Below are 21,787 nucleotides of genomic sequence, written 5' to 3'. Positions count from 1 at the left end.
TGGTGAGGACACAGGAAAGGTTTTCTTCTGATGCAGGTCATATTTGTACAGGTGTGTCTGCACCACCACTCCAGAGTCTGATGAATCCTCCTGCAGGTCTTTTGCAGTCAAACGGGAGTTTTGATTTGCCTTTCTAACAATCCTACGAGCAGCTCTCTCTGACAGTTTTCTTGACCTCCACAGTTCCTGTTAACTGACATTTCCTAATGACATTACGAACTGAGGGAACAGCTCCCTGATAACACTTTGCTATCTTCTTATAGTCTTCTCCTGCTTTGTGGGCATCAGTTCTTTTAGTTTTCAGAGTGCTAGGCAGCTGTTTAGAGGAGCCCATGGCTGCTGATTGTTGGGACAAGGTTTCAGGAGTCAGAGTATTTATAAAGCTTTGAAATTTACATCACCTGGCCTTTCCTAACGATGACTGTGAACAAGCCAGAGCCCTAAAAAGGTTAATAACATTTTCTTGTAGCAACTGCGCTGCCACCTCAGTGTTAACATTATCAGCATTACCATGAGGGGGCGCTGTCAAGTCAGCTGAAGATCTCGCTGGAAAAACTGACCTCAGAGTCATGACTTTCCTCGACTCATCTTCAGCTGCAACAAGTCTCTTATAAACTGTTTATTCTTAATGGCATCTCTTATGTTATTTGATTTCATTTAAATATTGAAATGTAGCTAATGTAGCTGTAAAATTTTGATTGAAATTTTGATTCCAAACTGTCAATAACAATTAACATATTTTTATAGATAATAAACATAACTTGAATTGAACATGGACAGTTTTCTGGCAGTATTTACCATTAATGTTGTGTCAGCACAACTCATTAAAATTATCTTTTTAAATTTATTAAATATGTGTTTCTAATAAGCACATATTAGTTTTTATTCAAATTTTTATTCTCTTATTACTATTTACTCTGCTGTCTGCCTTATATTAATTGTACTTGAACCCAGGCCATATCATGCTACTCCTGCCATGTATTATTGTTGTGTGAATGGTTGTATGTCTAGATGGTGGACTGTAGAAACTGAACTGCCCTTCGGGGATCAAAAAAGCTTTCTGTATCTGTACATGCATTCACATATATACATGTACACATGCACAAAAGAACAGAAAGCAGAGAATAACTACATGAATAAACAATAGCCCTATAACCCCTGGTGATTTCCAGCACCTCTCTCTTCCCTGTACCTCTTGAAAATGATGTTTTTGTACCTCATTTTAAACTGTTTACTGCTTGAACACTGCTTAAGTTCCATAGTAAATCCATTCCATAGTCTCCCCCCTCTGACTGAGATGCAAAAACTCTTCCTGGTGGTTCGAATTAAGTGAATTTTAAAATTGAATTTTCCCCTTCAATTATAACCCTCTCCTGGTCACTGAATAATTTCTGTACATTTTTTGGTAGTAAATTATTTTTAGCTTTGAACATTATTTGTGCCGTTTGATATTCAACAATGTCTGTAAACTTTAGTAATTTTGACTGTATGAATAATGAGTTTGTGTGTTCCTGGTAACCAGCTTTGTGAATAATTCGTATAGCTTTTTTTTGAAGAATAGTTAGAGGAGATAGCGTGGTTTTGTAGGTGTTGCCCCAAACCTCAGCACAGAGACTAAAACCATCTTTGCTTTGTTTATTATTGCAATACTTCTTGCGACTTTAGTCTGTACATGTTCGATATGTGATTTCCAGCTAATTCTGTCATCTATAAATACTCCCAGAAATTTAATTTCATTAACTTTTTCAATTTCAACTCCATCTATTTTTATCATGATCTGTGTATTCATTCTACAGTTACCAAATAACATTATTTCCGTCTTGTTCAAATTTAATGACAACCTGTTTCTGTCAAACTGCATTTTTAGTTTCTTCATTTCTTTAGTGATGTCCTCTTGTAATTGTTGTAAGCTGTCCCCAGAGCAAAAAATATTTGTATCATCCGCAAAAAGAACACAATGCAATAACTCAGAGACTTTACAGATATCGTTTATGTACACAATGAAGAATTTAGGGCCCAATACTGACTCCTGGGGGACACCACAAGTAATTCTCAAACATGGTGAGGAGCATTCACCCAGTCTTACAAACTGCTGTCTCCCGCTTAAAAAACTTTTGACCCAGTCAAGCACTATTCCCCTAACACCATATCTTTCCAGTTTGCTGAGTAAGATATCTTGGCTGATTGTGTCAAAAGCCTTTCTCAAATCAATAAATATCCCAGCAGCACGTTGTTTACGATCTATAGCATTTGTGATTTCTTCTATTGCTTCTATTATTGTTAGTGAAGTTGATCTGTTTGACCTGAACCTGTATTGATTCTCTTCAAGAACTGGTAGCATTTAAACCTAATGCAATCCAGCTGCGTATCATAATGCCACAACAACTACCATCCAGCCAACTGGCGGCATGTTAGAACACCATGAAACGTGGCTTTTGGTGTCACATGTCTGACGCCATAATCATAGACAAAGCAGCTTTATTTGACGACTTCAGAATGACAACGGGCTGAAATAATAAAAACAGATTTTTGTGTAAATGTTACTCCTTCACACCACCAGAGAGTAAATGTGGTGTGGACGGCGCTGAAGCTGCTGCTAAAGTGTAGTAACCGTAGAGTACAGAGGAGGTGAAGCGTCTTCAGGGTGGCTGCTGTCTGAGCTCACATCTACCCGAGGAACAGAATAAACAACCTTATCCGTATCACCACAGGGGGCGCTGTGGAGCGAGGCACCTTAAGAAAAATCCACCTCAGAGTAGATGAGTTTACTGGAGTCGTCTTCAGTCTGCAAGAAAACAGAAAAGTTCATCACTTACACTGGTTTTTGAGTTTTGTCACATGAGCATCATTTCAGCGTGTGTGCTGCTTCATATCAGCTCTTCACAGGGTTTTATCTCCAAATCTATTGGTTAGTTCAGCGCAAATAAAAGCACAACAGGTGTGACATCACTCATCATCACCAGAGACAGATGTGAGATAGTGACACACAGCTTTAGTGAAACATGTGAAGGTCAAGTTATTTTAGTGGATGTAGCCTAAAGGTGTTTCCTAAACCTAAAACCTTTTTACTTACGTTCCTCTGAGGAGTGGCTGCAGTGACAAGGCTGTATTCGTCTGAGGTTTCGACTCCGTTTGGTTTGGCGTAAGAGTAAACTGTGGACATTTCTACAGGAGGAGATCTGCTCTTTCTGTCCTCCTCTCTGATCTCCTCACACACTCTGTTGGTCTGCAGGAAGAGGAGAGGGGTTTGTATTCATGTCAGCTGGTTTCACAAACACTAATGATGCTGAGAAGTCCCAAAATTACTCAGACTCACCTCTGTGACATCAGCACACTCAGTTTCCACAGGAGCTGCTGTAAAACATGCAGTTCAGAGGATTAAGTCCGCTGCTAAAACATGTGGATCAGTCAGAGAGACACAGACAGTGGCCTCACCTTTGGGTTTACTGGCCCTCTTCCTGCAGAACATCATCAAAGCTGCTGATAATATGATCAACATGATGAGCAGAGTCAGACCCACAAACAGCAGCGGACCTTTGGCAGCTGGAGCAGAAGAACAAGTTTGTTTTACACTTCCTGTTTCATTATAAAAATATCTGGGAGCGTAACTGTCAAACTAATGGTACCATCAACTAAATATTAAAATCATTAACTGAATACATTTACACACACAAGAAAACACAGTCATGTATTTGCATAAACACAGTATTTGGACACACATACACTTAAACAACAAACTAAATGTACCTGAACCTGCAGCTGGTGTTGTGTGTTGCTGTTGAGGCTGCTTGGTGCCTTCAGAGGAGGCTGATGAAGATGTGGAGCTTAAACTCTGTGATGTCGTCAGTGTGGAGGTCGATGGTACAAATGCTGTAACAGGTGGAAGAATCCAGTTTGGGTCTGAAGAGGTTGGAGCTGTGAAACATGAAAACACAACAAATCAATCAGATACTGATCGTACAGATACAAAGAGATGTGTGGAAACATTTCATTGATACAACACAAATTCTCTGTGAATGTATCCGTGTATTTCTGATCATACAGGTGAATGCAGAAAGTGATCAATGTGTTTGGTGCAACAATATTTAAATCAGCTGTGGTGTGTGACAGTCTGAGTTTATCAGATAGTTTACAGATGAACTCTTGGTTTTTAAAGAAGCATTTATCAGAGTTCACAGTGATGAAAATATGCAGCTCTGAATATAATTGTTAACCTAAACATGTTTGATTATTTGAAACATCAGCAGCTGTCAGTGAAGAGTTCATTTCATGACTCCCAGTAGAAACTCACCATCTTTAACTCTGATCTCAAACTGGACATCTGAAGACAAGATTCTGGCCAAACGACATCTGTATCGTCCTGAGTCAGACTCAGTCAGATTTCTGATGCTCACATACAGAAGTGCAGTTTCATAAAAAGCTCTTTTTTTATATTCAATGCTGTATCGGCCGCTCTGAGCTGTGTCCTCTTTTGTTTGAATAAGAATGTCTCCATCTTTACAGTCGTCTTTACAGAAGAACTTTGTGGTTCCAGAGAATCTGAAGGAACACACAACTGTGATGTTTCCTCCTTTAGTTACTGTACGGATGGGGTTTTGTGCATTGATGAGCTCAGTGTCCCACAGTGCTGCTGAAAAGATGAACAATCAATAGTTATTATCTTTACTTTACATAAGATGTTGCAGCCTGATGTGTTTCACAGTTACACAGATCATTCACAGATCTACAGAGTCATACCAAGATAAACTGTCCAGTTCAACCAGTCTGTGACTGAGGCCTAACAATTTAATACAACAGAAAATCTTTCAACAAAGATTTCCAACAACAGAATAATTTTCTGCTTCAAGACAAAATACAAGGTCAGATTTAAAGGTGCTGTGACTGCTCACAAAGTCAGTGGAAATACAAACTGAAAATGTTTCTACCTGAACAAAAAGTTTGTGTTTATCCAGGTGCTTCATGAATCTGCTGGTTCTGAGTTCATCAAGAGGCTGAACTGAACACACAAAGACAGTGTGTCTGTTGCCGACTAACTCACAGCTGACGTCTGTACACTTACTGTGCAGTAACTGTTGCACAAACATTATTGAGTGAGAGGTTTGTTAATGAAGAGAAACACCTCAGGTTGACTGATTGTAACTTATTCAACTGAGGTGGCTTATTTTCCAACACTCATTTTCTACTCAACTGTCTGAAGCTGCAGACAGATATCAACTCCACCAGGGGGCAGAAGGAGATAGAGAGTTTAAACAAATGCATATTTTGTTTCTTTCTTTCATATCACTTTTTCTAATTTCACTTTCAGTTGTGACCGACTGAAACTGAGCATTCACACATGGTTCACACAGAACTTTATTTTTAGGCTGAACTTTGGGCAGTCATGTAAAAAATAATGCACAGTGCATGCACAGTATTTTCATTTGATGAAATCATGAGGTCATAAAAAACATGGAGGCTTGGGTTGAATATTTCACTCAGTGTGAAACCATATAGCCTCAATAAAGGGCTGGAAAAATCAGTATGTGATCCTGTTGAACAGAGAGGGATTTGATGATTTTCCAACCTTAAAGCTACATAAGATGAAATTAAAAAGGATGTTACGGAGTTAAACTTCTTGTTTCTTGCATGAAAATTATATTTTCATCTTTTAATTCCTTTTTTAAGGTCTCTTCTTGTGAAATAACTATTGTCTCCAATATTCTGTGATGGCAGGCCGACACATGAGGAATAAAATGTTCACAAGGGATGTCAAATTTAAAAAATGTGTATCAAAAATTCAAGTCTACAAATGATAATCACACAAATAAGGACTTAATAAAATACATATTTAAAGACTTCATCAGCAAGACTGCTAACAATAGTTTACTGCTGCAGAGGTATTTAAGGAAGTCGGCAAAACAAAACGCAATGAAAGACTTCAGCTTTAAGATGCTGTTAGAGAATTTAGCTGTGACCTGCAGGCTTCTCTTTTTTATTTCAGCTCAGTCTAGTCCTATTACACACAGGTTCCTTTTTCTGTGACAAGTTTATTAAAACAGAAGTATTGGGTTGGGTTATAAGTTTGTTACAGAGGCCAAATTAGACACCCAGAAATACGCAGAAAACAAAAAGAGCATCTATCAGTATCCAGCAGCCCTCCTTCTGTCCTCTGGAGGAAATCCACAAGCTACTGCAACAATAATGTGATGAGCATCAATCATTGTAATACTGTAACATAGATTATTCTCAGATGATATCAGTTTTAGTACTTTGTAAAAAGTTGACTGCAGGACTTTTACTTGTAACAGAGTATTTCTACACTGCAGTATTTCTACTTTTACTTGAGTACAAGCTCTAAGTTCTTCTTTCACCACTCAGTGACTCTGAACAAACTCTGATCACCAAGTTTAACCACAGAAACCAACCACATGTTGGTGGACTGATACAGGATGTGATGAAACAGAGTCACTCATGAGAAACAGTTTCCCATCTGCTGCAAAGTTTAACTGACCGACTGTAAATGAAAAAATAAAATAAAAGAAGACATAATGAGCAGAGAGAATGATAGAAATAAAAAGTGAATGTACTCACAGAGGAAGAAGAAGCAGATCCAAGTCTGACAGACGTTCATGTTTGAGGCTCTGATGGTTTAACGCTGCCTCTCTTTCTTCTCTTTCTTCCTCACTGGCAAACCAGGAACTTGTCACTTCTCTAAATGATGGAGTCCCTCCTCCAAACACATCACACACTCAACTCTTCTCTCCTCCCTTCTACATTACATTTTTACCATCCTATATGGAACACACTACCTATAGTGGCATATAAAAGTTTGGGCACCTCTGGTCAAAATTTAGTTTACTGTGAGTGGTTAAGTAAGTAGAAGATGACCTGATCTCCAAAAGGCAAAAAGTTAAAGATGGAACATGATTTTAAACATTTCAAGCAAGATTAGTGTTTTACTTTGTTTGTACAATTTTTGTTAAGAATTCTTCAAGTTAGGCATTTATGTTGGTCCCTCCTCAGCTGCCGCCGGCCCGGACCGTCGCACCGCCCGGCTTCGGCCTGCCCCATCCTCCATTGTATGGTGCACCAAAGCCCACTATCCCAGTCTTCTCTTCTGATAGTGAGAGGTAATTCGCTAATCTGAAACTGGCTTTGGATAACCTCCTCGAACCGCACCTGGAACTAACAGAGAAGTATAAGTATCATGTTTTGCTGGATCATCTCAAACTTCCTGAGGCTCAAATGATAGGTCAGTCCTGCCATCACCATCCATTCCCTTACTCAGCAGCTATGCAGGCTCTACAGCTGCAGTATGGCCAGCCACACCAGCTGGCTTAGAGTGAAATCGCAGCAATCCTCACCTCACCCGATGTGAAAGCCAATGATCCCCGGAGCTTCCAGAGTTTCTCTCTACAGGTTCACCTCTTAGTTAGCATGCTGCGACCCTGACGTATTGAGCTGAACTGCTGCTCACATGTGGACCGCCTGCTCGGCAAACTACCAAAGTATCTCCGGGATGGTTTTATTGAGTCCCTGCAGCTGCAGGGGAAGCTCAACTCTACAAGCCTCAACCCCTACAACCTGCAGGACTTGAACGGTTGGCTTCAAGGTAAAACCCAGCAGCAGCGCCTGTCAAACAGACCAGTACAGCGCTACCAACTTCAGAAACCTGCTAGTAATGGGAAAGAGAAAATCCCATTTAAAGGCAAAAGTCAGAGTATAGCTGTGTACCATGGCGCAGAACCCATCCAACCGAGCACCTCCAGTAAGCCCACATCATCTAGTGGCAAGAAACAATTCAAAGTACACTGCCTCTTCTGCGACAGCAAAGAACATTACTTTAGTCACTGCCCTAACATTGGAGAGCAGTCGACAGCAGATCTGGACAAATGGATTCGATTCAAGACACCCAGCATTGTAACTTCTAATCAAGGACATGGACGAGCGTCTACTGCACCCAGGCACAGAACGTGTCCACGCTGAAGTACGGAGGCAGTACTGGATCTTGCACGGACGACAAGCCATCCGACACCACCAACTCAACTGCTCATCCTGTCAGCACTGGAAAGCTCAGCCAAAGGTGCCGCAGATGGCCGACTTGCCCCCCCAACACCTCAGACTTCTCTGTCCACCCTTCTACTCAACTGCCGTCGACTGCTTCGGGCCTTACCTGGTGAAGATAGGTAGGAGGACGGAGAAGCGCTGGGGTGCTCTCTTCAAGTGCCTCACAACACGGGCGGATCACATAGAACTGTTGAACTCCATGGATGTGGATGCCTTCCTCCTTGCTCTTCGGCGTTTCATTGCCAGACGAGGTCGACCAAAGAAAGTGTTGTCAGACTGTGGCACCAACTTCCGTGGTGCCGAGCGAGAACTACGGGAGGACTACAGCTGATGGACTACCAGATTGACTTCAAATTCAACCCGCTGAATGCTCCTCCCACTTCAGGGGAGCGTGGGAAAGAGAGGTGGGTTCTGTCAAATCTGGTCTTCAAGTTGCAGTGGGCAACCAATCTGTCTCAGAAGATCTCCTGTACACAACTTTGGTGGAAGTAGAGGGGATCTTAAACTCAAAGCCACTGGGATATGTGTCAGCCGATGTAGCTGATCCGGACCCCATCACGCCAAACATCCTCCTTATGGGGCGGCGGGATGCGGCGCTGCCTCAAGTGGTCTATGCTCCAGCAGGTATGGGGCGGCGTAGATGGCGCCACCCTCAAACGCTGGCGGATCAGTTTTGGCTCCAATTCACAAGGAACTATTTGGCTAATCTCCAGACCCAGCAAACGTGGCGGAGATCAACAAAGGACCTTGCTGAGAACTCAGTGGTGCTAGTCATTGACCCATCTCTTCCAAGAGCTTAATGGCCCATCGGGAAAGTCGTCAAAGCAGTCGCTAGCCAGGATGGATGTATCAGAACGGCAGAGGTTATGGTCAAAGGCAAAGTCTACACCAGACCAGTTGCCTGCCTTATCGAGCTCCCTGTCACTTGACACTTGAAGAATCCCTGGTCTTACCCATTTACTAAGCAAATGTGGGGGCGGCTGTTAAGAATTCTTCAAGTTAGGCATTTATGTTAATGGTGCTTTATTTTGAAGTCGATGTTTTAATTTGAAAAGGCTTCATGTTGTTTGCTCTTCCTGTTTCATGTTTTCAGTTCGTTGTGCATTTGGCATCAATACAGAAGTCACTGATGATGTGAGTTATCTTTATAATGCTGTAAAACCTTTTTTCTCTGTTCAGCAGCTTTAGATGTGTGTTTGCACTCTGAAAAGGTCCGTTTTTGACTGTTGTTCAACTCGGAAATTAGCATTAATTTGAGCTAATTAGTTAGCCTGTGTTGCATATTGTATTCAATTAACATTGCGTTAACATGTTCAGAGTGATGAGGAGATGCAGTAGTTAGTGGTAATAGTACTGCAACGGGCTAATATTCATACATAAGTACAGTAACGTGTTTATTTACTGCTGTGCACAAGAGCACACAAATATTTAAGTTTGTATTTTTCTGTTATATTTTCAGATAGTCTGTACTGTACAACGGATATGGTATCAGTAAAACCCCATAAACTGAACTGATGACTCCTAGTGTTCTCCTCCCCCATGTTTAACAGTTTTTTTTTTTATTTTAACTTCATCAGTCCACAGGACTTGTTTCCAAAAAGCATCAGACTTGTTTCGATGTTCCTTTAAAACTTCTGATGCTGAATTTTGTGGTGAGGACACAGGAAAGGTTTTCTTCTGATGAAGGTCATATTTGTACAGGTGTGGCTGCACAGTAGAACAGTGCACCACCACTCCAGAGTCTGATTAATCCTCCTGCAGGTCTTTTGCAGTCAAACGGGAGTTTTGATTTGCCTTTCTAACAATCCTACGAGCAGCTCTCTCTGAAAGTTTTCTTGACCTCCACAGTTCCTGTTAACCGACATTTCTTAATGACATTACGAACTGAGGGAACAGCTCCCTGAAAACACTTTGTGGGCATCAGTTCTTTTAGTTTTCAGAGTGCTAGGCAGCTGTTTAGAGGAGCCCGTGGCTGCTGATTGTTGGGACAAGGTTTCAGGAGTCAGAGTATTTATAAAGCTTTAAAATTTGTATCATCTGGCCTTTCCTAACGATGACTGTGAACAAGCCAGAGCCCTAAAAAGGTTAATAACATTTTCTTGTAGTGACTGCGCTGCCACCTCAGTGTTTACATCAGCTGAAGATCTCACTGGAAAAACTGACCTCAAGAGTCATGACTTTCCTCGACTCATCTTCAGCTGCAACAAGTCTCTTATAAACTGTTGCAGAATACAAACTCAGATTTATTGATTCAGTTAAACTTTCTGAATTACAAAGATTATTTTAATGAGTTGTGCTGACACAACATTAATGGTAAATACTGCCAGAAAACTGTCAATGTTCAATTCAAGTTATGTTTATTATCTATAAAAATATGTCAATTTTTATTGACAATTTGGTATCAAAAGATCAGGAATGTAAACTTTTACAGGCCGTTGTTCTCATGATAATGAGATTCACCACCTCAACACATCAACTACAGTTTAAACATACAGAATAAATACAGTATATAACTATGGTAACTAAATATAGACACTTATGCAGATGCAATACAAACACGTTCTCATCCCAAGTCGTCACATATCAGTGCTTTGTCAGTGGCCTTTAACGTCTGTGCTCTAGGTATCCTCCTGCGTTGAAGCTAGGCTTGTGCCGGTTTGAAAATTTTCCAACCGGTTTGATTTAAAGCCAAATATCTAACCGAACCGATATATCGAATGATATACCTAGTTTTACCACTGGGGGTCGCATTTGAGCTATTTTTCCCAATCAAAGCCCATTATAGGTGTAATGCGCTTCCAATCCACTAGGTGGCGGTAATGCTGTATTAACCGCCAATACACACAAGGTTACACAAGAAGAAGAAGAAGCAGAAGGACACCAAGGAACCTTCCTCCGACTCCGCTCTCTCAGTAGAGACACAGCGGTTGAGAGGGCCGAGCGAGAGGATGTTCCTGTAGTCGTTCCAGCCACCCAAATAGTACCAGGAACTTCTTCAGTGGAAACGGGTTACTAGGGCAACAAACTGAATGACTGCTGACTCCCTCGCACTTTTCCCCGCCCCCAATGAAATTTGATCTCTCGCAGCAGACAGCAGAGCGGAGCGGAGCTGCGGAGTCCCTCTGAAGCCTCTGAGACAAACAAAACACTTGTAGGCTCCTCCACTTCATTTATAAACAAACATAAACCTTATTAATTTGTCATAATGCATGTTACAATGCAAGATAAGTTGAATATAGTCCCTTGACACGCCGCCGATGTGATAAAGCTTTTTGTTGTTCCTCCTCCGGTTTATCCGGTTGACTGAATTAAACCGGGTGGAGCTCTTAAACCGGACCGAACCGGTTAAACTGGAAATCGGCACAAGCCTAGTTGAAGCTACAGCTAATGTGAAGTAACCGTAGAGTACAGAGGAGGTGAGGTCTTGTCATTGTGGCTGCTGTCTGAGCTCACATCTACCCGAGGAACAGAATAAACAACCTCATCCGTATTATGACGGGGGGCGCTGTGGAGCGACGCACCTTCAGAAAAATCCACCTCAGAGTAGATGAGTTTACTGGAGTCGTCTTCAGTCTGCAAGAAAACAGAAAAGTTCATCACTTACGCTGGTTTTTGAGTTTATTCACCTGCTTTGTCACATGAGCATCATTTCAGCGTGTGTGCTGCTTCATATCAGCTGTTCACAGGGGTTTATCTCCAAATCTATTGGTTAGTTCATCCCCTTATCCTCCATCTCGCTGATCACATCTTAACGTTTAGTCAGAGGATTTCCTCCTTGAGACAATGGAAGCTTCTTCAGATATGATCATGAAGTGGTCTGTTTCCTGTTTGTTACATAGCTACTTATCTGTCTTGATGAAGAAGACAGACTTAGATGAAAGTCCTCTCCAACTCTAAATCTGAAATATTAACTAACATAAAGTTCATCCACGATTCTCTCTCTACTACAAAATTATTTCCTCTGCTGTACACTAAAAGGCCACGTCTCAAGGCCTGGATCCAAACAACAAATAAAAAGTAACAGAGCAAATAAAAGCACAACAGGTGTGACATCACTCATCATCACCAGAGACAGATGTGAGATAGTGACACACAGCTTTAGTGAAACATGTAAAGGTCAAGTTATTTTAGTGGATGTAGCCTAAAGGTGTTTCCTAAACCTAAAACCTTTTTACTTACGTTCCTCTGAGGAGTGGCTGCAGTGATAAGGCTGTATTCATCTGAGGTTTCGACTCCATTTGGTTTGACGTAAGAGTAAACTGTGGACATTTCTACAGGAGGAGATCTGCTCTTTCTGTCCTCCTCTCTGATCTCCTCACACACTCTGTTGGTCTGCAGGAAGAGGAGAGGGGTTTGTATTCATGTCAGCTGGTTTCACAAACACTAATGATGCTGAGAAGTCCCAAAATTACTCAGACTCACCTCTGTGACATCAGCATACTCAGTTTCCACAGGAGCTGCTGTAAAACATGCAGTTCAGAGGATTAAGTCCGCTGCTAAAACATGTGGATCAGTCAGAGAGACACAGACAGCCTTTTTACACCCAAACCTCACAGGAACTAACAGGAGCTAAACTCAGGAACAGGGACGGGAATCAAGAATCGGTTCCACATTGTCCATCAGAATCATTTGCCTCTGATCTTATCAGTTCCTTTTATCAATGACATTATGTTTTTCTGACAGCTGCGTCTACGCTGCTGGAACCTTCCAACAGGAAGGAGTCCCCAGGTTTCTTTTCAGCACTGTAGCCAGGCTGACTGAGAGTCAAAGCTCTATTGAGCCTTGTATTCCATTAGCCCTTAGCAGTAATGATTTTATGAGCTTTTTTAATGACAAAATTCTAACTATTAGGGGCAAAATTCATGACCTCCTGTCCTCAGATAGTACCTATCTAACCTCAAACACAGCTGTAAGACCTAATATATATTTAGATTGCTTCTCCCTGATTTCTCTTCAAGAACTGACCACAGTGATTTCTTCATCTAAATCATCAACATGTCTCTTAGACCCCATCCCAACTAGGCTACTTAAGGAGGTCTTTCCTTTAGTTAACACTCATATATTAGATATGATCAATATATCCTTATTAACAGGCTATGTACCACAGTCTTTTAAGGTAGCTGTAATTAAACCTCTACTAAAAAAGCCCACCCTGGATCCAGAGGTGTTAGCCAACTATAGACCAATATCTAATCTTCCCTTTATGTCAAAGATCCTTGAGAAAGTAGTCGCAGACCAGCTGTGTGATCTTCTCCAGGATAATAATTTTTTTGAGGAATTTCAGTCAGGATTTAGAGTGCATCATAGCACTGAGACAGCACTAGTTAAAATTACAAATGACCTTCTGATTGCTTCAGACAAAGGACTCGTCTCTGTACTTGTTTTATTAGATCTTAGTGCGGCGTTTGACACTATTGACCATCAAATTCTACTGCAGAGACTGGATCACTTAATTGGCCTAAAAGGTTCTGCACTGAGCTGGTTTAAATCTTATTTATCTGATCATTTTCAGTTTGTTGATGTTCATGATGAATCATCCTTACGTACTAAAGTTTGTTTTGGAGTTCCGCAAGGTTCTGTGCTCGGAACAATCCTATTTACTCCATATATGCTTCCTTTAGGTAACACCATTAGAAATCACTCTGTAAATTTCCATTGTTTTGCGGATGATACTCAGTTGTATTTATCAATGAAGCCAGAAGAAAGTAATCAATTAACTAAACTCCATAACTGCCTTAAAGACATAAAAACCTGGATGAGCACCAATTTCCTGATGTTAAATTCAGACAAAACTGAAGTTATTGTTCTTGGCCCCAAACAACTCTTTATCTGATGACATAGTTTCTCTAGATGGCATTGCTCTGGCCTCTAGCACTACCGTAAGAAACCTCGGAGTAATATTTGATCAAGATTTGTCTTTTAATTCTCATTTAAAATAAAACTCAGGGACTGCGTTTTTTCATCTGCATAATATTGAGAAAATTAGGCCTATCCTGACCCGAAAAGATGCAGAAAAATTGGTCTCTCTCTCTCTCTCTCTCTCTCTCTCTCTCTCTCTCTCTGTCTCATTGTGTCATGTGGATTACTGTTAATTTATCATGTTGATCTGTTCTGTACGACATCTATTGCACGTCTGTCCATCCTGGAAGAGGGATCCCTCCTCAGTTGCTCTTCCTGAGGTTTCTACCGTTTTTTTTCCCGTTAAAGGGTTTTTTTGGGGAGTTTTTCCTTATCCGCTGCGAGGGTCATAAGGACAGAGGGATGTCGTATGCTGTAAAGCCCTGTGAGGCAAATTGTGATTTGTGATATTGGGCTTTCTCAATACAATTGATTGATTGATTGATTGATTGATTGATTGATGGCAGAGAGGAAGAAAGTGTGGGTTCATTTCTTGAAGAAAGATGACGACAGTGCTGCTTGTAATGTTTGTAAAATGATAATGTAAAGTAAGAGTGGAAACACCAGCAAAATGCTGAGACGTCTTTCTACCCAACACAAACCAGGCAGCATGTCTGTTACTGAGGGTAAATATAACCATACCCACCACAGAGTCTTGTCTCTGCACAAGTTTCAGATGCTCAAGTGCCTTTGTTATCTGTGTGTGTTTCCTGTAGCCTCACCTTTGGGTTTACTGGCCCTCTTCCTGCAGAACATCATCAAAGCTGCTGATAATATGATCAACATGATGAGCAGAGTCAGACCCACAAACAGCAGCGGACCTTTGGCAGCTGGAGCAGAAGAACAAGTTTGTTTTACACTTCCTGTTTCATTATAAAAATATCTGGGAGCATAACTGTCAAACTAATGGTACCATCAACTAAATATTTAAATCATTAACTGAATACATTTACACACACAAGAAAACACAGTCATGTATTTGCATAAACACAGTATATGGACACACATACACTTAAACAACAAACTAAATGTACCTGAACCTGCAGCTGGTGTTGGGTGTTGCTGTTGAGGCTGCTTGGTGCCTTCAGAGGAGGCTGATGAAGATGTGGAGCTTAAACTCTGTGATGTCGTCAGTGTGGAGGTCGATGGTACAAATGCTGTAACAGGTGGAAGAATCCAGTTTGGGTCTGAAGAGGTTGGAGCTGTGAAACATGAAAACACAACAATCAGATACTGATCGTACAGATACAAAGAGATGTGTGGAAACATTTCATTGATACGACACAAATTCTGAATATAATTGTTAACCTAAACATGTTCGATTATTTGAAACATCAGCAGCTGTCAGTGAAGAGTTCATTTCATGACTCCCAGTAGAAACTCACCATCTTTAACTCTGATCTCAAACTCTGAGTATGCTGGTATGAGGAGGACAGATCTGAGCAAACCACAGCTGTATCGTCCTGAGTCAGACTCAGTCAGATCTGTGATGCTCACATTCAGAATTGTATACGATGCTGGATAAAATCCTTCTTTATATTTGATGCTGTATCGACCTCTCTGAGCTGTGGTCTCATCTGTGTCGATGAGAATGTCTCCATCTTCACATTCTTCCTTACAGAAGAGCCTCCTTCTTCCAGAGAAAGTGAAGGAACACACAACTGTGATGTTTCCTCCTTCAGTTCCTGTACGGGTTGGGATTTGTGCATTGATGAGCTCAGTGTCCCACAGTGCTGCTGAAAAGATGAACAATCAATAGTTATTATCTTTACTTTACATAAGATGTTGCAGCCTGATGTGTTTCACAGTTACACAGATCATTCACAGATCTACAGAGTCATACCAAGATAAACTGTCCAGTTCAACCAGTCTGTGACTGAGGCCTAACAATTTAATACAACACAAATTTGATTTGGAGTCTTTCAACAAAGATTTCCAGCAACAGAATCATATCGTTGCGACTCTGATTTGATGTTTCACAAAGAAAAAATAACTCTGCAAATGTAAAGTGCACCAGTTAAATCAAGACAAAATACAAGGTCAGCTTTATTATTATTAATAATAAGAATAATAATAAGAATATTTTGACTGCATGACTTTTACTTGTAACAGAGTATTTCTACACTGCAGTATTTCTACTTTTACTTGAGTACAAGCTCTAAGTTCTTCTTTCACCACTCAGTGACTCTGAACAAACTCTGATCACCAAGTTTAACCACAGAAACCAACCACATGTTGGTGGACTGATACAGGACGTGATGAAACAGAGTCACTCATGAGAAACTGTTTCCCATCTGCTGCAAAGTTTAACTGACCGACTGTAAATGAAGAAATAAAATAAAAGAAGACATAATGAGCAGAGAGAATGATAGAAATAAAAAGTGAATGTACTCACAGAGGAAGAAGAAGCAGATCAAAGTCTGACAGACGTTCATGTTTGAGGCTCTGATGGTTTAACGCTGCCTCTCTTTCTTCTCTTTCTTCTTCACTGGCAAACCAGGAACTTGTTACTTGTCTAAATGATGGAGCCCCTCCTCCAAACACATCACACACTCAACTCTTCTCTCCTCCCTTCTACATTACATTTTTACCATCCTATATGGAACATACTACCTATAGTGTGGGAGATTCTGGGGCAGCTGAGGGCTGTACCTGACACAGACAATACCCACAGTGAGGAAGACGGTCTGGTGTAAGCTGAAAGACACTTATTTCACTTTATTAATATCTGTTGGTGAGTCTGTGTCCGTCAGGAATAATAGGCTCTGATTGTTGCTGACATCGGAGGACAAAAAGGCAACACAGGGAAGATTTTGATCAATAGGATCTCAAATCAAAACCACTCTTAAATAGAAATTGTTGAATCACTTCAGTTCAGTTTTAAACTGTTTTTAAATGTCCTTTAATATTGAAATGTCTTGTTGGTCTGTTTAATGTTCATTCTGTCTGTTTTCATGTGAAGCACTCACTGTTTATAATGTCCTTATTGTAAAGCACTTTCTGCTGCATTTCTTGTATGAAAGGTGATATTAATATATATTATTATATATGCAGGTTTATGTCTGGTTCTACATTAAAACTAGACTTGGTTGTAACTTAAAGCATCGGTGTCAGATTTCTGTCCATTATTGAGTCCTAGATGTCTTTTTTTTTTATCAAAACAATCACAAACATATTCCAGTTTACACAGCTTCAAATATTAATACAAGGCCAACATTTTCTTGTAGTGACTGCGCTGCCACCTCAGAGTTTACCTGAGACACATAGACGACATTATCAGCATTACCATGAGGGGGCGCTGTCGAGTCAGCTGAAGAGCTCGTTGGAAAAACTGACCCCAGAGTCGTGACTTTCCTCGACTCATCTTCAGCTGCAACAAGTCTCTTATAAACTGTTTATTCTTAACGGCATCTCTTATGTTATTTTAATGCTCTGATTTTATTTAAATATTGAAATGTAGTTAATTTCTTTATTTATGACTGAATATAATCTGCACTGTAAAAAGCAGCTCAGGGTCCTGAAGTAAAATGTTTTGTTGCAGGATACAAACTCAGATTTATTGATTCAGTTAAACTTTCTGAATTACAAAGATTATTTTAATGAGTTGCGCTGACACAACATTAATGGTAAATACTGCCAGAAAACTCCAATGTTGAATTCAAGTTATGTTTATTATCTATAAAAATATGTCAATTATTATTGACACTTTGGTATCAAAAGATCAGGAATGTAAAATTTTACAGGTCGTTCTCATGATAATGAGATTCACCACCTCAACACATCAACTACAGTTTGAAAATACAGAATAAATAAAGTTTATAACTGCAGTAACTAAATATAGACACTTATGCAGATGCAATACAAACACGTTCTCATCCCAAGTCGTCACATATCAGTGCTTTGTCAGTGGCCTTTAACGTCTACATATTACGCTCTAGGTATCCTCCTGCGTCTGCTGTTGATGTTTTGAGACATCACTACCAACACCAGGACGTCAGCAAAAGCACATGGTTAGGTTTAGAAGAAAACATCATGGTTTGGCTCTACATACAGGAAGTGCATGAATCTGTAGGGACTTTTCTGCTCCTTATATTAAGTCGTTACCGGCAGCATTTCAACCTGATGCCATCCAGACAGGTATCATACCGCCATCACAGATGCCATTCAGCCAACTGGCGGCGTATTATAACACCACAAAATGTGGATTTTGGTGTCACGTGTCTGACGTTGAAGTCATCGACAAAGCGGCGGTGTTTAATGACTTCAGAATGAGAACGGGCTAAAATAATAAAAACAGATTTTTGTGTAAATGTTATTCGTTCAAATGTGGAGTGTCGACGGCGCTGAAGCTGCAGCTAATGTAAAGTAACAGTAGAGTACAGAGGAGGTGAAGCGTTGTTGGCGTGGCTGCTGTCAGAGCTCACATCTACCAGAGGAACAGAGTAGACGATGTTATCTATATCACCACAGGGGGCGCTGTGGAGCGACGCACCTTCAGAAAAATCCACCTCAGAGTAGGTGAGTTTACTGGAGTCGTCTTCAGTCTGCAAGAAAACAGAAAAGTTCATCACTTACGCTGGTTTTTAAGTTTACTTGAGCATCATTTCATGTCAGCTGTTCACAGGGTTTTATCTCCGAATCAGTTGGTTAACGATGAACTGAATGTCTGGATTTGTCTCTTCAGGACTTCCTCCTCAAAGCAAGAGAAGCTCGTAGCGTTAGATTTTCTTACAAACTGTTTCCTGTTTCTTAAAAAAGCAGCACATTACTCAGAAACATAAACCAATGTACAGTTTGTTTAAGACCACATTTCTGAGGACATGTCCACACTCTCTTTCCTCTGCTGTACAATGAAGTCGTCACACAGTCAAGTTATTTTTGCAGGTGAATCCAAAGGTAACGCGGATTTTACTGACCTTGTTCTGAGAACTGGCTGCAGTGGAAAGAGTAAACTGTGGACATTTCTACAGGAGGAGATCTGCTCTGTCTGTCCTCCTCTCTGATCTCCTCACACACTCTGTTGGTCTGCAGGAAGAGGAGAGGGCTTTGTATTCATGTCAGCTGGTTTCACAAACACTAATGATGCTGAGATGTTCCACATTTACTCAAACTCACCTCTGTGACGTTAACGTACTCAGGTTCCACAGGAGCTTCTGAAAAACATGTTAGTTTGAGGATTAAGTCTGCTGCTAAAACATCTGTGTTGAATGTGTTTAGATGTCCAGTTGCCTTTGTTATGTGTGTGTGTGTGTGTGTGTGTGTGTTTCCTGCAGCCTCACCTTTGAGTTCTCTGGCCCTCTTCCAGTAGAATATCACCACAGCTGTGGATAATACGATGAACATGACGACCAGAGTCAGACGCACGTACAGCACCACACCTGTGGTTGTTTGAGTAGAACAACAAGTTTGTTTTAAAAAATAATAAATGAAAGTTTGGTTAAATTAAAGAACACCTTCAGGCTAAGAAATAAATTGCATTAAATGTAAATGTACACACTGGTGGAACAACATCAGCAAAATGAGCCCTGATGTCCAAACTAGAAATAAGATTCTATTTATAGACGCACTCTGCAGCCTGTGCATTCAGCTGATGAGCAGTTAGAATAAATATACCTGCAGCTGGTGTTGTGTGTTGCTGTTGAGGCTGCTTGGTGCCTTCAGAGGAGGCTGATGAAGATGTGGAGCTTAAACTCTGTGATGTCGTCAGTGTGGAGGTCGATGGTACAAATGCTGTAACAGGTGGAAGAATCCAGTTTGGGTCTGAAGAGGTTGGAGCTGTGAAACATGAAAACACAACAAATCAATCAAATACTGATTGTACAGATACAAAGAGATGTGTGGAAACATTTCATTGATACAACACAAATTCTCTGTGAATGTATCCGTGTATTTCTGATCATACAGGTGAATACAGAAAGTGATCAATGTGTTTGGTGCAACAATATTTAAATCAGCTGTGGTGTGTGACAGTCTGAGTTTATCAGATAGTTTACAGATGAACTCTTGGTTTTTAAAGGAGCATTTATCAGAGTTCACAGTGATGAAAATATGCAGCTCTGAATATAATTGTTAACCTAAACATGTTCGATTATTTGAAACATCAGCAGCTGTCAGTGAAGAGTTCATTTCATGACTCCCAGTAGAAACTCACCATCTTTAACTCTGATCTCAAACTGGATATCTGAAGACAAGATTCTGGTCAAACGGCATCTGTATCGTCCTGAGTCAGACTCAGTCAGATTTCTGATGCTCACATACAGAAGTGCAGATTCATATATAGCTCCTTTGTTATATTCAATGCTGTATCGGCCGCTCTGAGCTGCGTCCTTCTCTGTTTGAATAAGAATGTCTCCATCTTCACAGTCGTTTTTACAGAAGAACTTTGTGGTTCCAGAGAAAGTGAAGGAACACACAACTGTGATGTTTCCTCCTTCAGTTCCTGTACGGGTTGGGATTTGTGCATTGATGAGATCAGTGTCCCACAGTGCTGCTGAAAAGATGAACAATCAATAGATATTATCTTTACTTTACATAAGATGTTGCAGCCTGATGTGTTTCACAGTTACACAGATCATTCACAGATCTACAGAGTCATACCAAGATAAACTGTCCAGTTCAACCAGTCTGTGACTGAGGCCTAACAATTTAATACAACACAAATTTGATTTGGAGTCTTTCAACAAAGATTTCCAGCAACAGAATCATTTTCTGCTTCAAGACAAAATACAAGGTCAGATTTATTAATAATAATAATTTGACTGCAGGACTTTTACTTGTAACAGAGTATTTCTACACTGCAGTATTTCTACTTTTACTTGAGTACAAGCTCTAAGTTCTTCTTTCACCACTCAGTGACTCTGAACAAACTCTGATCACCAAGTTTGACCACAGAAACCAACCACATGTTGGTGGACTGATACAAGACGTGATGAAACAGAGTCACTCATGAGAAACTGTTTCCCACCTGCTGCAAAGTTTAACTGACCGACTGTAAATGAAGAAATAAAATAAAAGAAGACATAATGAGCAGAGAGAATGATAGAAATAAAAAGTGAATGTACTCACAGAGGAAGAAGAAGCAGATCAAAGTCTGACAGACGTTCATGTTTGAGGCTCTGATGGTTTAACGCTGCCTCTCTTTCTTCTCTTTCTTCTTCACTGGCAAACCAGGAACTTGTCACTTGTCTAAATGATGGAGCCCCTCCTCCAAACACATCACACACTCAACTCTTCTCTCCTCCCTTCTACATTACATTTGTACCATCCTATATGGAACACACTACCTATAGTGGCATATAAAAGTTTGGGCACCTCTGGTCAAAATGTAGTTCACTGTGAGTGGTTAAGTAAGTAGAAGATGACCTGATCTCCAAAAGGCAAGAAGTTAAAGATGGAACATGATTTTAAACATTTCAAGCAAGATCAGTGTTTTACTTTGTTTGTACAATTTTTGTTAAGAATTCTTCAAGTTAGGCATTTATGTTGGTCCCTCCTCAGCTGCCGTCGGCCCGGACCGTCGCACCACCCGGCTTCGGCCTGCCCCATCCTCCATTGTATGGTGCACCAAAGCCCACAAACCCCTCAGACTTCTCTGTCCACCCTTCTACTCAACTGCCGTCGACTGCTTCGGGCCTAACCTGGTGAAGATATGTAGGAGGACGGAGAAGCGCTGGGGTGCTCTCTTCAAGTGCCTCACAACACGGGCGGATCACACAGAACTGTTGAACTCCATGGATGTGGATGCCTTCCTCCTTGCTCTTCGGCGTTTCATTGCCAGACGAGGTCGACCAAAGAAAGTGTTGTCAGACTGTGGCACCAACTTCCGTGGTGCCGAGCGAGAACT

The 21,787-nt window shown here is 40.7% G+C and overlaps 1 protein-coding gene across 2 annotated transcripts in view; it reads right to left on the bottom strand.

Moving 5' to 3' along the window:
* Positions 1-103: 103 nt before the first annotated feature.
* The window catches only part of LOC125891278 (uncharacterized), a 35,079-nt gene continuing 13,395 nt past the window's right edge, over positions 104-21,787 (bottom strand). Inside the window, exons 8-14 of one of the 2 annotated variants that reach the window (XM_049580411.1) lie at positions 20,096-20,434; positions 14,979-15,146; positions 14,667-14,774; positions 12,469-12,506; positions 12,226-12,378; positions 11,568-11,619; positions 104-2,733 (exon numbers count right to left, since the gene is read on the bottom strand). In XM_049580411.1, the coding sequence (XP_049436368.1) occupies positions 2,597-2,733; positions 11,568-11,619; positions 12,226-12,378; positions 12,469-12,506; positions 14,667-14,774; positions 14,979-15,146; positions 20,096-20,434 (995 nt within the window). In that variant the 3' untranslated portion in view covers positions 104-2,596. Of the gene's footprint in view, positions 2,734-11,190; positions 11,620-12,225; positions 12,379-12,468; positions 12,507-14,666; positions 14,775-14,978; positions 15,147-20,095; positions 20,435-21,787 lie in introns of those variants that run through there. The other variant, XM_049580412.1, reaches the window with a different exon arrangement.

This window comes from Epinephelus fuscoguttatus, linkage group LG7 (assembly GCF_011397635.1).
Source record: "Epinephelus fuscoguttatus linkage group LG7, E.fuscoguttatus.final_Chr_v1".
Lineage (NCBI taxonomy): Eukaryota > Metazoa > Chordata > Actinopteri > Perciformes > Serranidae > Epinephelus > Epinephelus fuscoguttatus.
The sequence above is the reverse complement of the archived record's forward strand: the minus strand, read 5'-3'. Positions and strand labels throughout refer to the sequence as shown.